Genomic DNA, 13232 nt, shown 5'->3' on the forward strand with positions numbered 1-13232 from the left:
TTCATTTCCTCTTTCCAAAGTGGGCATTTTCTGGGTGGAGGGTAGTCTCCAAAGATCATTGCCAGCAATTCTTTTCTTCCCTAGATGTACATGCTACTCCCCACATTGAGAGGTGAGGTCTTCCCCCAGCCAGAGGTCTGTGCTGGCCTTGTGATTTTCTCTGGCTGGCAGAATGCAGCTGCAGTCATTGATATTAGTTCTGGGACTGGCCTTTGAGATGATTGGCATCTTCCACTGTCTCTTTGGAAGCCAGCCATTGGGAAAAACATTTGGCTACCCTGAGCCTATTGTGCCGTGAAGAAGTCCACACTAAGCCGTAGAGAAACAGTGGCCCAGCGGCCTCAGCAGTTCCTGCTGAGGTGAGTGCCATGAAGAGTGAAGAAGCCGTCTTCAGCACATAGCCCCTGAAGGCACCACATGCAGCACAAAAGGTCTGGCTGATCCCTGTCCAGACTGCAGAATCATGAGGAATAATCAATAGTTGTTATTTATGCTACTAAGTTTAAGGTGTCATTTGTTACATGGCATAGATAACTGGGACATCTTTATATACACTTTTCTTCATAATCTCCGTTCTCTTGAAAAGGAGAAAGATTCTTCAAGGTTATTGAGGGCCCACAGTCATCCAGCTCCTATGGACTTCTCCAGGTTTTTCCATCATTTGACACTTCAGTTTCTTAATGTGTCTGTCCTATACACTCCCATTTCTATGATTTTGCTCGTGTTATCAACCCGGCCTAAAGGCTCAGCTGCACTACCCCCTCCTCAATTGAACCATCACCTCCACGTTGAGCTGTCTGTCCCCTCTTCAAGGCCTAGCACAAGAATGACATTCATTCCTAATTGACATCTGTCCTCTGAACTCTGAGCTTATTCTTGTGGCCCAGTTCATCAGAAAGCCTCTGCTCCCATGTATTATTATTTGTGTTTTTTAAAGTCAGCTTTGCTTCCCCAAATATAATGAACTCCCTCAGATGCAGAGGCTGCGCGTACACCTGTTTGTGTGTCAACACCTAACACAGCCTGGGAAAGAAGAGGTCCTCAGAAAGCACTTAATAGAGGACTATACCATTTTATAGTCTTTTTCATTTAGAGCAGCACTTTGTGTCGTGATTCACTGGATCTACCTTCATTGTCAGGTGCTCTTCTGTCATACTGAGTTCCTGTTAAATACCTATGGTATTTAACAGACATAAAAATACCTATGGTATTTTTCTCTGATTATGAAGAATGAGTTAGTAAGTTTTGGTAAGAAGTAGGAAAATGAAACGCACTTAATACGCTTTTTTTTTTTTTTTTTGTCAAGACAAGGAAAACACTTTTGATTCCCTCCTCTCCTTTTCATGTCAGAAAGTTCACGCACAGTGAATCATTTCCTTGTCACTTGAACTCTAAAGTGTAACATGATCATGGTAGGCAATGAAAACACATATACGAAGTCCCAGAGGCACAAAAACCCATGAGTGGAAACTGATAAAAGATTGGCAGGACTGTTTTCTAAGAAAGCAGAGAGCTGACAGCTGATCCACAAAGGGTTTCTTCTGCACACCAGGGACGCTTACCTGACTCCTAATCCTCATGCTCACTGTAGGAGTCAAATATTTATGTTCTAGATGGCAGGCTCTCTCCTGGAACACCAGCTTGGTTCCACACAACAGACAAAACTATGGGTGGGGGAAGAGGAGAAAGCCGAACAAAGAGTAGCATATTAGAAAATGCAGAATTTAAGGAGGGGAGAGAAATAGCATATTGTTGCATTTCATACAATCATAAAAGTTAATACTTCCCAAATTAAAATGGTCACATTTTGAACATGCAGTATATATTTTATTTTTTAAAACCATTGTATGGAAAAATTAAAGTAGAATAGCGTAACCAACTCTCATGTCTCCATCCCCCCAACTCAACAAATATGAATTGATGGACAGTCTTGCTTCATCTGTAACCTCACCTAGTTCTCCCCCACCCCAGGTTATTTAGAAGCAAATTCCACTCATAAGCTAGTTAAATTAATATTCCTGTTTGCTTTCCTTTTCAGTTAAAGATTATATTATTCAGAATGTTCATTTATAGTTTCATAAATTGAGAAGGAAAGCAAACATTTGAACATGTTTTGATTAAACTTTCATAGATTTTCACAAAAATAGCATCACTCATTTTACATTTTGTTTCGGTATGGTTTTCCTATTGCATTTCTGAAACCTGCATTCAGAACTCCTCTGTGACATCAGTGGCATCAAGCAATAATACATGAGTTTTCCTGTATCAACAAGTAACTTTAGGGTTTTCTGGGGGGGATTTTTAAAATATTAACTTAATGCTATTAGCAATCTCCAGACACTATTTTATAAAAAGACTGAAGCACACAATTACAAAAAATGCAGACTTTTTAAAAATGGTGTAGCCATGTTGAAAAATAAATGTTAAGTACATTTGTAAATGTTGTACAGTGGTATCAACTTCCTGAGAGAGTAGTGCTTTAGTTAAGTGAATAACAGCACCTGCATATTGAAGTGCTTTTCAGATAACATAGTATAATGATGGCAGACAATCATTTAAAGCTTAAACTGTATTTCCAGTAGAACACATGTATCTGTTCTTAACTATTTTCTTGATAACATTGGTCTCTGCACACATAACTGATTGCTTTTATGCATCCATTGATAATTCAACAAATAAGACAATTACAGCTAACTTGATTTGTCTATTTTCTTTATATGGAAAACTGTTGTAGACCCAATGACTAAACTTCAAAATAAAATATTTTATATTATGAATATTGATTTCAATACCAAAGAATATGGAGAAGCTAAAATTTGGATATGATTCTTGTTTTTCAATAAAAATTTTTCTTTAAATTTATTTTGTTAAATAAACATCATCGTTGTGATTTTCAATAGCATCTTTCTTCTTTGTCTTATTACATTCAACATGTATGCAGCAATTTTGAAATCTTTGAAGAGAAATGTTTATTTGGGCATGCATTAATTAAACTTATAAAGTAGTATTTGAATTGAAAGAAGTAATTTCTCTGCTTATTTATCTTTTTGTTGTTTAAACACTTTAAACATTTAAAACAAAAGCCAACTTCTGATATTTGAGTAATGCTATACTTTTTTTCAACAAGTAACTTTGAAGTTAACTATTCATTTAGCTGTTTATATTCAATAATTCCAAAGTTACACAGAAGCAGAAAGAATAGCATAATGTGCCTCCATGTCTCCATTTCCCAGCTTCAACAACTGTCATCTCATGGCCAATCTTGTTTTATCTCCACTCCAACCTGTCCCATCCTCTCTGTATTATTGTGAAGCAAAGCTCAGTCCCATCATTTCATCCATGAACATTTCACTGTGTATCTCTAAAAGATAATGACCTTTTCAAAGTAAGATACTCTCTAAGTTAACCCAAGTGAGAGCAACAAAACCTTCCTATTCAGAGTCAGGCAAAGATGGCTGTCACACCGGAAGGCCCTACACCTTCTGTGGGCCATCAGACTCAGAAATCATGCAGTTGGCAGTCATGTAGAAGATACAGGTTCTTCTTTTCCTGAGCTTCTGGGACATCTTTGAAATAGCATCATTATGAAGAGTTTCAACTCTTCAGTCCTCCCAGAAGGGGTCCTAGTATGGCTTAGCAGCTTGTCTATGAATATATTTAAGACTAATTAAGACCTCTTTCGGACCTTGGCCAAGTTCTGGGCACTATCTGCTTGGTGAGTGTAAGCTTTCTTTGGCTCTTTTATGCAACAGCAATAAAGATGTTAGCTGACCCTACAGACAACAGTGAGTGCAACTGAAAAATACTGCAGTAAATTCTGAAATCATGCATTCTTACAAAAATAATAAATTTTATAGATTATGTGGCTTAACTGAATCACAAATCTCTAAGTGAACTTCATATAATTCCACAAATGTTTATTGTGGATTCCTAGGTGCAGAAAGTTAATCCTCATTCCTCTTGGGTATACAAAGATAAAGATCAATGATAAGAAACCCAAAGCCACAAGAGAATAAGTAAGCCATTTTTAAAAGAAATAATCTATTTAATCTTCTCATTCAACCCAGAACCCTGTGTCAGCCAATGTGCAACTAAGAAACAGATGACACGTTCACATTAGGATGATTCCAAAAGAGTTTAATACTTAATTTATAAAGATGTAAGAGAGCCACAGGGATAGTGCAGTCCCCCAGGAGGAGTAACTCTGCAGATGTAGGTCTGGAATGAGAAGGGCAGGGAGCGGCTACTGGATCCTGGAAGAGAGAGCTATGGAGAAAGGGATACTTTAAAGGGAGCTGTGACCTTCAGCCCAGAAACACAGAAATCCCAAGGTGATCCCACAGGAAGGCAGGCAGGGGCAGGGATATTGCCACCTCCTTCTCCTCCCCGTCTCCAGTCTCTAGCTGGAGTTTTCTGTTCAGAACCAAACTGGATCCAGAGGGCAAGGATTCTACTGACGCAGGTTATAAGGGTCAACTTCCTGGACCCAGAGCAGGGGGGAGAGGGTGGAGAGTAGCACTGAAGAGGCAAAGAGAGGAGATCCAGCAGCAGCAGACAGGTGGTCACCCACCCTCCAGTCCAGGCCATTTGCTCAGGCCCAAGCCCACTGGGCCCCACAGTGCTCCTAACAAGCCCCTTGCTGCAGACACCACTCCCAGACTTCATTCCCAAATGCTGGCTCTAACCAGCCTCACACCAATTTAAAATGGGCAAAAGATTTTAACAGACTACACTAAAGAGGATATGCGTATGGCAAAAAAGCCCATGAAAAGATTTTCAATATCATTAGCTGCTGGGGAAATGAAAGTTAAAGCCATAATGAGATACTCCTATGTCCCTCCTGGGTATTTATGCCTCCATGGCAAAAAATGAAAAATACTGGAAACATCAAGCGCTGGTGAGGATACTGACAACTGGATCTCATACACTGAGAATGTGAAGTTCCTTTTAATGTTAAATGTGCATTTACCATAAGACCTGGTACATTCACTCCTAGGTATTTACTCTAAAGCAGCGGTTCTCAACTGCGGATGATTTTTGTCCCCAAAAGACATTTGGCAATGTCTGCAGACTTTGTTTGTCATAACTGGGAGAATTCAACGGACATCTAGTAAATAGAGGCCAGGGATATTTCTAAAAACACCCTAGAAAGCACAGGGCAGCCCCCATAAAATAGAAATAACTGGCCAAAAATGTCAACAGTGCCAAGATTGAGAAACTCTGCCCTAGAGAAAGAAAACTTATGTTTATACAATACAATAACCTATATGTGAATATCTATAGCAGCTCTACTCACAATCAGCAAAAACAAAACAACCCAAATGTCCTTCACTGGACAAATAAAAATATTATGGTATCTTCATACCATGAAATTCTACTCAGCAATGGAAGAGAGTAACTGTTGGTGTGTGCATGAACTTTGCTGAATCTTGAAGACATACTGAATGAAGAAAGTCAATATCCAAAAACTACAAATTGTATGATTCCATTCATGTAACATTCTCAAAAAGAGACAAAGCTATAGTGATGAACAAGTCATTGATTACCAGGGGTTATCAGAAGAGGGAAAGGATGATTATAAAGGCACACCATAAAGAATTATTTTAGGATGGTCACATTGTTCTGCATCTTGACTGTAGTGGTAATTATAGGATCTTATCAATGTGTTAATATTCATAGAATTATACACCCCTAGATAAGGTCATCTTGCTGTATAATAATTAAAATATATCATCTTTCTATGTACAATCTCCTCCTCTTTGATTATTGCAAACTCCAAGCTGAAATGGCTACCTCCTCTAATGGTTCCTAGTATTGAACTCTTGTCCCTGATCTCCTCCCACTGAAAGCTACTCCTTCCTTCCTGGCTTCTCATAGCAGCGTGCATTCCCCTCTGTTACACATTCTGCCCCTTGGTGTAATTATCTGTCCATGTGACCTTCTTCCTGACCACAACGCGATTAGGAAGGCAGGACCTGTGGCTCATGCATCCTGTTTTTTCTGCAGTGCCCAGCCCAGCATTAGGGCTTACTGTGCATTTGTGGGACTGAAGAGCTCAGAGATCTTGGGCTCCCAGGGGCATAATCCCACTGGGACCAAGGACAGAAAAAAATGAAAGTTGCCTGTGATTTATGACAAGTAGGCAGCCTAGATCTGTGGCCCAGACTGCATAATAAGCAAGAAGTTGAAGCTAAAGGACCGAGTTGGACCTCTAGTGTCAGAGAAGATGAACAAAGCTTATTAATGCACGGTAATAGCAGCGTGATACCAGAACAGCTTCCCCAGCAACAACCCAGTTCTCTCACTGTGATAAAGTGCTCTGCCTTCTGCCTCAGACTTTAGCCTTTTGGGATCTGCATTGCTGCCTGGTAAAATTGATGGGCAGTGGCACCATCTCTTAGTTTAAGGAAATCCTTCCAGCATTAGCAAAAAGTATTGGCTTTGCAATTTCTAAGGGCATTCCTTACAATAGGAAACTGATGAAAAAACTGGACCAGATGGAACGATGCCCATCTCTAATGCATGTAGTTCATCTGCCCGGTCTCCTTCATGTCACCAGCTCCAGGTGTGAGCTCATCACCCTCCACAGGTGAGGACCTATTATTTATATTTAACTGGAGATGGGCGGAGGGGTCAACTTTAGTGTCCTTTTTCTGTTGTTGTTCCCTCAAGGAAGTTGTTCAGATCAGACTTCCCTTCAAATGACCTGCAATGTTAATTAATTTTTTTAAAAAGTCCAACCTGCTCAATATTTTTTGAGGTTTCTTAAGAGCCTCTCTTCTCAAGCAAGATGACAGGCGTGGAAGCTGGATCTTTCTGGTAGCTCAGAGTGCTCTGGGAGAAGAGGGTTAGGATGAAGGGAATCTTTTAATTCTGAGTGTTCAGACATTGAGGAGACCACCTCACATTCTGTGGCAGAGGATCCGTCTTCTCTCCATGGGGGCTGAGAATCACAGTGAAGTGATGGACCATGTGCTGGCATCATGGCAGACCAAATTTGGAGGGCACAGTAGGGAGCAGAGATAGGCAACAGCCAGCCAGACCCAGGTGTGTCCTGTTTTATGCCTCATTAGAAAAGCTTAAACATACTGATATCCAGATGTCAGGACATAAAAAGTGCAGAAAATTCATCTGCAGAAAATGAAAACTCAAGTCAAAAGGAAACAGAAAAGAAAGCTCTGGAAAAGGTAACCATGAGACATCTTTTATTAGCCTGCTGAATGCACCTGGGCAGTGAGGCGACCAGAACTCAGCCGCTTCTGAAAGCTGAGGGTATACTGACCGGGAAATGCTTTCCCTTCTATTTGGGCCCTACAATTGGCTGCAGAACCCAAGCTTTCCTGCGATGGCCATGTTCTGGCAACCACCCTGCCCCCCAGCCCCCATCTTGTGATGATGCAGGGCAGTGGCCCTACCACGCCCCCTGGGAAGGGGACATTCAGAGAGCACAGCTTTGCAAGAAGACAAGGCTATTCCTTCTTTACACAATCCACTATGTTGACTGGCTCTGAACCACACCATTACTTTATGCAGACAGGTTAGGCAACTTGTGGGGAAGCTTTCTGCTAGGTGCTTCTCTCTGACTTATTTTAACCCAGAATTGATCCCAGCTTCCTTGCACTCCCAATTTCCCATCTGTCCTTAGCTTTGGAACTATCACCAACACCCATCTCCAGAACTCTTTCATCCTGCAAAACTGAAACCTCTACCTATTAAATAACTCCTTGTTCTCCCCTCCTCCAGGTCCCTGGCACCACTCATTCTACTTTCTGTGTGAATTTAACTATTCTAGGTACTTCTTAGAGTGGATTCATGCAGTATTTGCCCTTATTTCTGAAAAAAAAAAATCATGGTATTTGAAAGAGATAGCACTGAATCTGTAGATTGCTTTAGGTAATATTGACTTCTTAAAATTATTATTTTTTCAATTCACAAAAACAGGATTTTTTAAATTTATTTGTCTTCTTTAATTTCTTTCAGCAACATTGTATAGTTTTCAGTGTACAAGTCTTTCACCTCCGTAGTTAAGCTTATTCCTAAGTATTGTATTATTATTGTTTTTGATGCTATTATAAATGGAATTATTTTCTTAATTTCCTTTTGCAATTGTTCATTGTTAGTGTATAGAAATGCAACTGATTTCTGCATGTTCATTTTTGTATCCTGTAACTTGGCTGAATTGATTTAAGAGTTCTTATTGTGTGTGTGTGTGTGAGAGAGAGAGAGAGAGAGAGAGAGAGAGAGAGAGACATCTTTAGAGTTTTCTGTATAAGATTTTATCTGTGAAGAGAGATCATTGTACTTCTTTCCAATTTGGATGCTTTTTATTTCTTTTTCTTGTCTTATTGCTGTGGCTAAAACTTCTAATACCATGTTGAATACAAGTGATGATAACGAGCATCCTTGTGTTGTTTCAGGTAAAAGAAAAACTTTAGTCTTTCACCATTAAGATATTAGTTGTGGGCTTTTCATACGTGCCTTTATTATATTGATGTGGTTTTCTTCTATTCCTAGTCTGCTGAATGTTTTATCATAAAATGGTGCTGAATATTTCAAATGCTTTTTCTGTATCAGTTGAGATACTCATGTGTATTTTTCTCCTCCATTATGTTAATGTGGTAAATTACATTGATAAATTTTTGTTTGTTAAACTATCCTTGCATTACAGCAGAAAATCCCAATTGGTAATGGTGTTGCCAATTGGGATTGGGATTGGTAATGGTGTTGCCAATTGGGATTCTCCTTTTAATATGTTGCTGAATTGAATTTTGCTAGTATTTTTTTGAGGATTAGGATTTTGTAGTTTTAAGCGTATAAGTTCTATACCTGTTTTGTTAGAAGTATAAAGAAGCATTTCTTATTTTTTGAGAAATCATACAGGGTATTAATTAAAAAATTTTTTTCTATTCAGGTGATCATTTTTACTATATAGAAATTCAGTTAATTTTTGTATGTTGACCTTATATCCTATGACCTTGCTGTGGTAATTTCTTAGTTCTAGGATGGATTTTTGCTTGTTAGTTTGATGTTTGTTTTGTAGGTTCCTTGAGATTTTCTAAATAGACAATCATGCCATCTATAAATAGGGATTGTTTTACTTCTCCCTTTCTGATCTGAAAGGATATGTCCTGTATTTTCCTTTTTTGCCTGATTGTACTGGCTAGAATTTACAATATTGTGTTGAATGAGAATGGTGTGAACAAATATTCCTTCCTTATTTCTTATGTTAAGGGAAAACCATTCATTCTTTCACCATGGTATATGATATTATGTATAGGATTTTTGTAGATGTTCATTATCAAATTGAGGAAATTCCACTCTCATTCTATTTGTCTGAGATTTGTTATCACAAAAGGGTGTTAAATTTTATCAAATGCTTTTTTTGTACCAATTGATATAATCATGTGATTTTTTTTTTTATGTTGGGTGCATAAATGTTTACACCCTCTTGTTGGGTTGCTCCCTTTATCATTATGTAGTGCCCTTCTTTATCTCTTACTATAGTTTTTGATTTAAAATCCATTTCATCTGATGTAAATATTGCTACCCCACCTTTTTTAAAATTCCCATTTGCATGAGTTATCTTTTCCCATCTTTTTACTTTTAGTCTGTGTTCATCTTTCATTCTGTGGTGGATCTCTTGTAGACAGCATATATATGGATCTTGTTTTCTTATACATTTAGCTACTTTATGTCTTTGGTTGGAGCACTTGAGCCATTAACATTTAAAGTGATTATTGGTAGGTATGTATTTATTGTCATTTTATTCTTTTTAACTATGCTCCTCTGTTTTTTCCTTTCCTCCTTCTCCTTATTCTTCTTAAAAAGGCTCTTTAACATTTCTTGTAATACTGGTTTGGTGGTAATGAACTCCTTTAGCTTTTTCTTCTCTTGGAAGCTCTTTATTTCTCCTTCAATTTTAAATGACAGCCTTACTGGGTAAAATAGTGTTGATTGCAGGTCCTTGGTATTCACTACTTTGAATATTTCAGGCTAATCCTTTCTGGCCTGCAAAGTTTCTGTTGAGAAATCAGCTGACAATCTTACAGGAGTTCTCTTGTACGTAACTGTCTTTCCCTTGCTGCTTTTAAGATTCTCTCTTTGTCTTTAACCTTTTGCATTTTAATTATTATATGTCTTGGTGTAGGCTTCTTTGGGTTCATTTTATTTGGGATGTTCTGTTATTCCTTGACTTGTGTGTCTTTTTTCCTTCATCAGGTTAGGGAAGTTTTCAGTCATTATTTCTTTAATAGATTCTGACTCCCTTAGATTCTCCCATTGGTACCCCTATGATACAGATGCTAGTACACTTCATGTGGTCCCAAATATCAGTTAAACGATCCTCATTTTTTTTCTTTTTGCTTCTCTGAGCAAGCATTTTCTGTTACCTTGTCTTCCAAATTGCTGATTTGATCCTCTGTTTCATCCACCCTACTCTTGATTCCTTCCAGTGTATCCTTCATTTCAGATATAATATGTATTCTTCATCTTTTTTATGATTTCTATGCTCTTTTTCATGCTATTGTAGTTCTCATGAAGTTTCTTAAGCATTCTTATAACCATTTTTTTGAACTCTGTATCTAATAAATTGCTAGCCTCAATTTCATTTAGCTCTTTTTCTAGATTTCTCCAGCTTTTTCTATTTAGGGCATGTTTCTTTGTCTCCCCGTTTTGGTTGCCTCTTTGTGTTTATTTCTATGCATTAGGTAGATCTTCTATGACTTCCAATCTTGGTAGAGTGGCCTTATGCCGTAGGTGTCCTGTGGGACCCAGTCGTGCAGTGTCTTTGATCACCTAAACTGAGTGCTCTAAAGAATGTCCCTTGTGTGGGGCATGTGGGTCCTCCTATTGTAATTAAGTCTTCATTGCTATTGGCCCATTTATGCATGGGGTCAAACCCATGCTGACTTTGAGGGTCAACCGTGGCCACAGTGCACAAGCTGTTGTGCAGGTGCTGCCCACACAGTGTGGAATTTGCCTCGGAATGGTCTAGTGCCTGCCAAGATCTCCCTTTGGATATGCCACTTGTGCAGCTAATTGGATCCTGGTCTGATATTGTCTGAAGCTGACCTCTGGGTGTGTTGGTTCTGGGGATTCTTGGGAGGGACTCTGGTGCAGTACTATGTTAGTCACTGTCTGTGACTGGTCCTGGACAACTCGTTTGGAGCTACAAGTGATACATTGTGTGTGGCTGCCTCTGCTGAGCCTGAGTGTATGTGGGAAGCACCAAGCTGTGCACCAGAGTTGGCTTTTACCAACACTGAGCTTGGGGGCAAGTCAGCAAAATTCTCAGGGCACCCCAAGGTCTGCCTCTGCCTGCCTCCACCTGCCAGGTGCCTGTTAAGCTCAGTCACTGAAAGAGCCTCTGGAGGTATTTGAGTTGCATGAGGAAGGTTCTCAGGGAGTCACCAGGTAGGGGCAAGAGTTGTTCACTAGATCAACACAGGTCAAACTCAATGCCAGTGTTGAATCTGAGTCCGCTCAGCAAATGTCCTGGGATATATCAAGTCTGGTTGCCATCTGCTGGGTACTCGCACATCACTGTGGTATGGTGGAATCTCAGAGAGCTGTCAAGGTGAAGCCAGTAGTTTATCGGGCCCAAATAGACCAAGATTTGGCTGTGTGAAGGGAGGGCTCTGCTCTGGTCAGGACTGGGAGGGGAAAATGTTACCTGTCCTAGAGCCACACAACTCAGTCTGTCCCAGATTCTTCCCAGAGTCTGATCTCAGCAGGATGGGGCCATGGGGAGTTGAGAGGGTGGGGCTAGTGGATATCCCAAGAGAGGTTAAGTGCTGGTCAGGCTTTGGGGAAGGAGGGGGAGTGGCCCCTGCTGCAGGGCTACACAACTCAGCCTGTTCTAGATCCTGCCTAGACCTCAGCAGGGTAGAGCATCCAGGAGCCTGGAGAGTAGGGTTAGTGGATCTTCCATGGGGGCACTAGTCAGATTCATGGGAAAGTGAGGTGAATAGTCCCTACCCCACAGCCATACAACGCAATCACTCAACCCCAAGTCTGCCCAGACCTTGGCCCAAGCAGCTGACAGGGTTCCTTAACAGGGTGCAAGCTATGGAGGGTGGGGCAACAAGGGGTCCAGAGGTGGGACTATTGCATTCCCTCAGGCTGTTTCCATAGGAGGGGAGAGTCCTACCCAAGAAAGATGGCATCGGTGGCATGGAAGAAGAACTCAGTTCAGGGATCCTGGCAGCTGTACCTTTAACTCTCTTCCCAGAGCCAGAAACCTCAGTGTCTCTTCACCTGACTCTTGTCTTGCCTGCTCTCCTTCCACCAGCATTCAGGGTGAACAGCTGTGAATGAGATTTTGTGCATTGGCCTTTTAAAAGGGCTCTTGTGTCTCTAGCAGACTCCTGTCCCTCCCTAGTGGACAGAAACCCTGCTTTTTTTCACAGCCAGGTAATTATGTGAGCACCTCTTCCTGGCTCTGGTTCTCTAGGCTGGGGAGCCCGGCTAGGGGTGGAGACCCCACACTTTTCAGGGAGAACTTTTACCACTGACTGAGATATCCCTCTGGAACCTCAACCACTGCCTGTGGGAGTGGGGCCAGCCTTGTTTTGCATCTCTGTTTTTCCTACCAGTCTCAATGTGGCTTCTGTAAATCCTTAGTTACAAGACTTCTCTTCAGCTAATCTTCAGTTGGTTATTCAGAGTGACTGTTTTATATTTTAGTTTTAATTTCATTTTGGTCCTGGGAGGAGTGTGGAACATCTACCTGCTCCACTGACATTTTTGGTCTCTTAAAAATGCTTAAATCAGTATTTCCCCAAGCGTGATTAGTGAAACTATAGTCTTTCCCGGTATCTGGGGAGAAAAGTATTCTGATGTTAAGCCTTGGCAAACTATTTTTCTCTTTCCTACAGAAATTTAAAATTGAAATTACAGTTCAATTTTGTTAGAGGTTCTGTGGTTATTTAAATTATGTATTTCATATTAAGTATGGTAATTTGTATTTTTGAGGAATTGGTCCATTTCATGTAAGTTGTCAAATTTGTGTGTAGAATGTTCTTAGAATTTCCTTATTATCATTTTGATGTCTACAGGGTGCATACTGGTATCATCTGTTTCATTCCTAATATTAGTAATTTGTGTCTTCTCTTTGTTATTCTTGTTAGAGGGTTATCAATTTTACTGATCCTTCCAAAGATCCAACTCTTTGCTTCATTGTTTTTCTCCATTGTTTTTCCATTGTATTGATCTTTGCTCTTGTCTTTATTATT

The 13232-nt window shown here is 40.0% G+C and overlaps 1 protein-coding gene across 1 annotated transcript in view; it reads right to left on the reverse strand.

Annotated features, from left to right (window-relative positions):
- ACOXL (acyl-CoA oxidase like) overlaps window positions 1–13232 on the reverse strand; it is a 264136-nt gene that overhangs the window by 18175 nt on the left and 232729 nt on the right. The window contains 1 exon segment of the mRNA XM_054575576.1: window positions 1563–1664. Coding sequence (XP_054431551.1) covers window positions 1563–1664 — 102 coding nt within the window.

The sequence above is a fragment of the Pteronotus mesoamericanus genome, unplaced genomic scaffold (genome assembly GCF_021234165.1).
Source record: "Pteronotus mesoamericanus isolate MK-2021 breed Mesoamerican mustached bat unplaced genomic scaffold, CSHL_Meso_final contig_311, whole genome shotgun sequence".
NCBI classification, from domain to species: domain Eukaryota; kingdom Metazoa; phylum Chordata; class Mammalia; order Chiroptera; family Mormoopidae; genus Pteronotus; species Pteronotus mesoamericanus.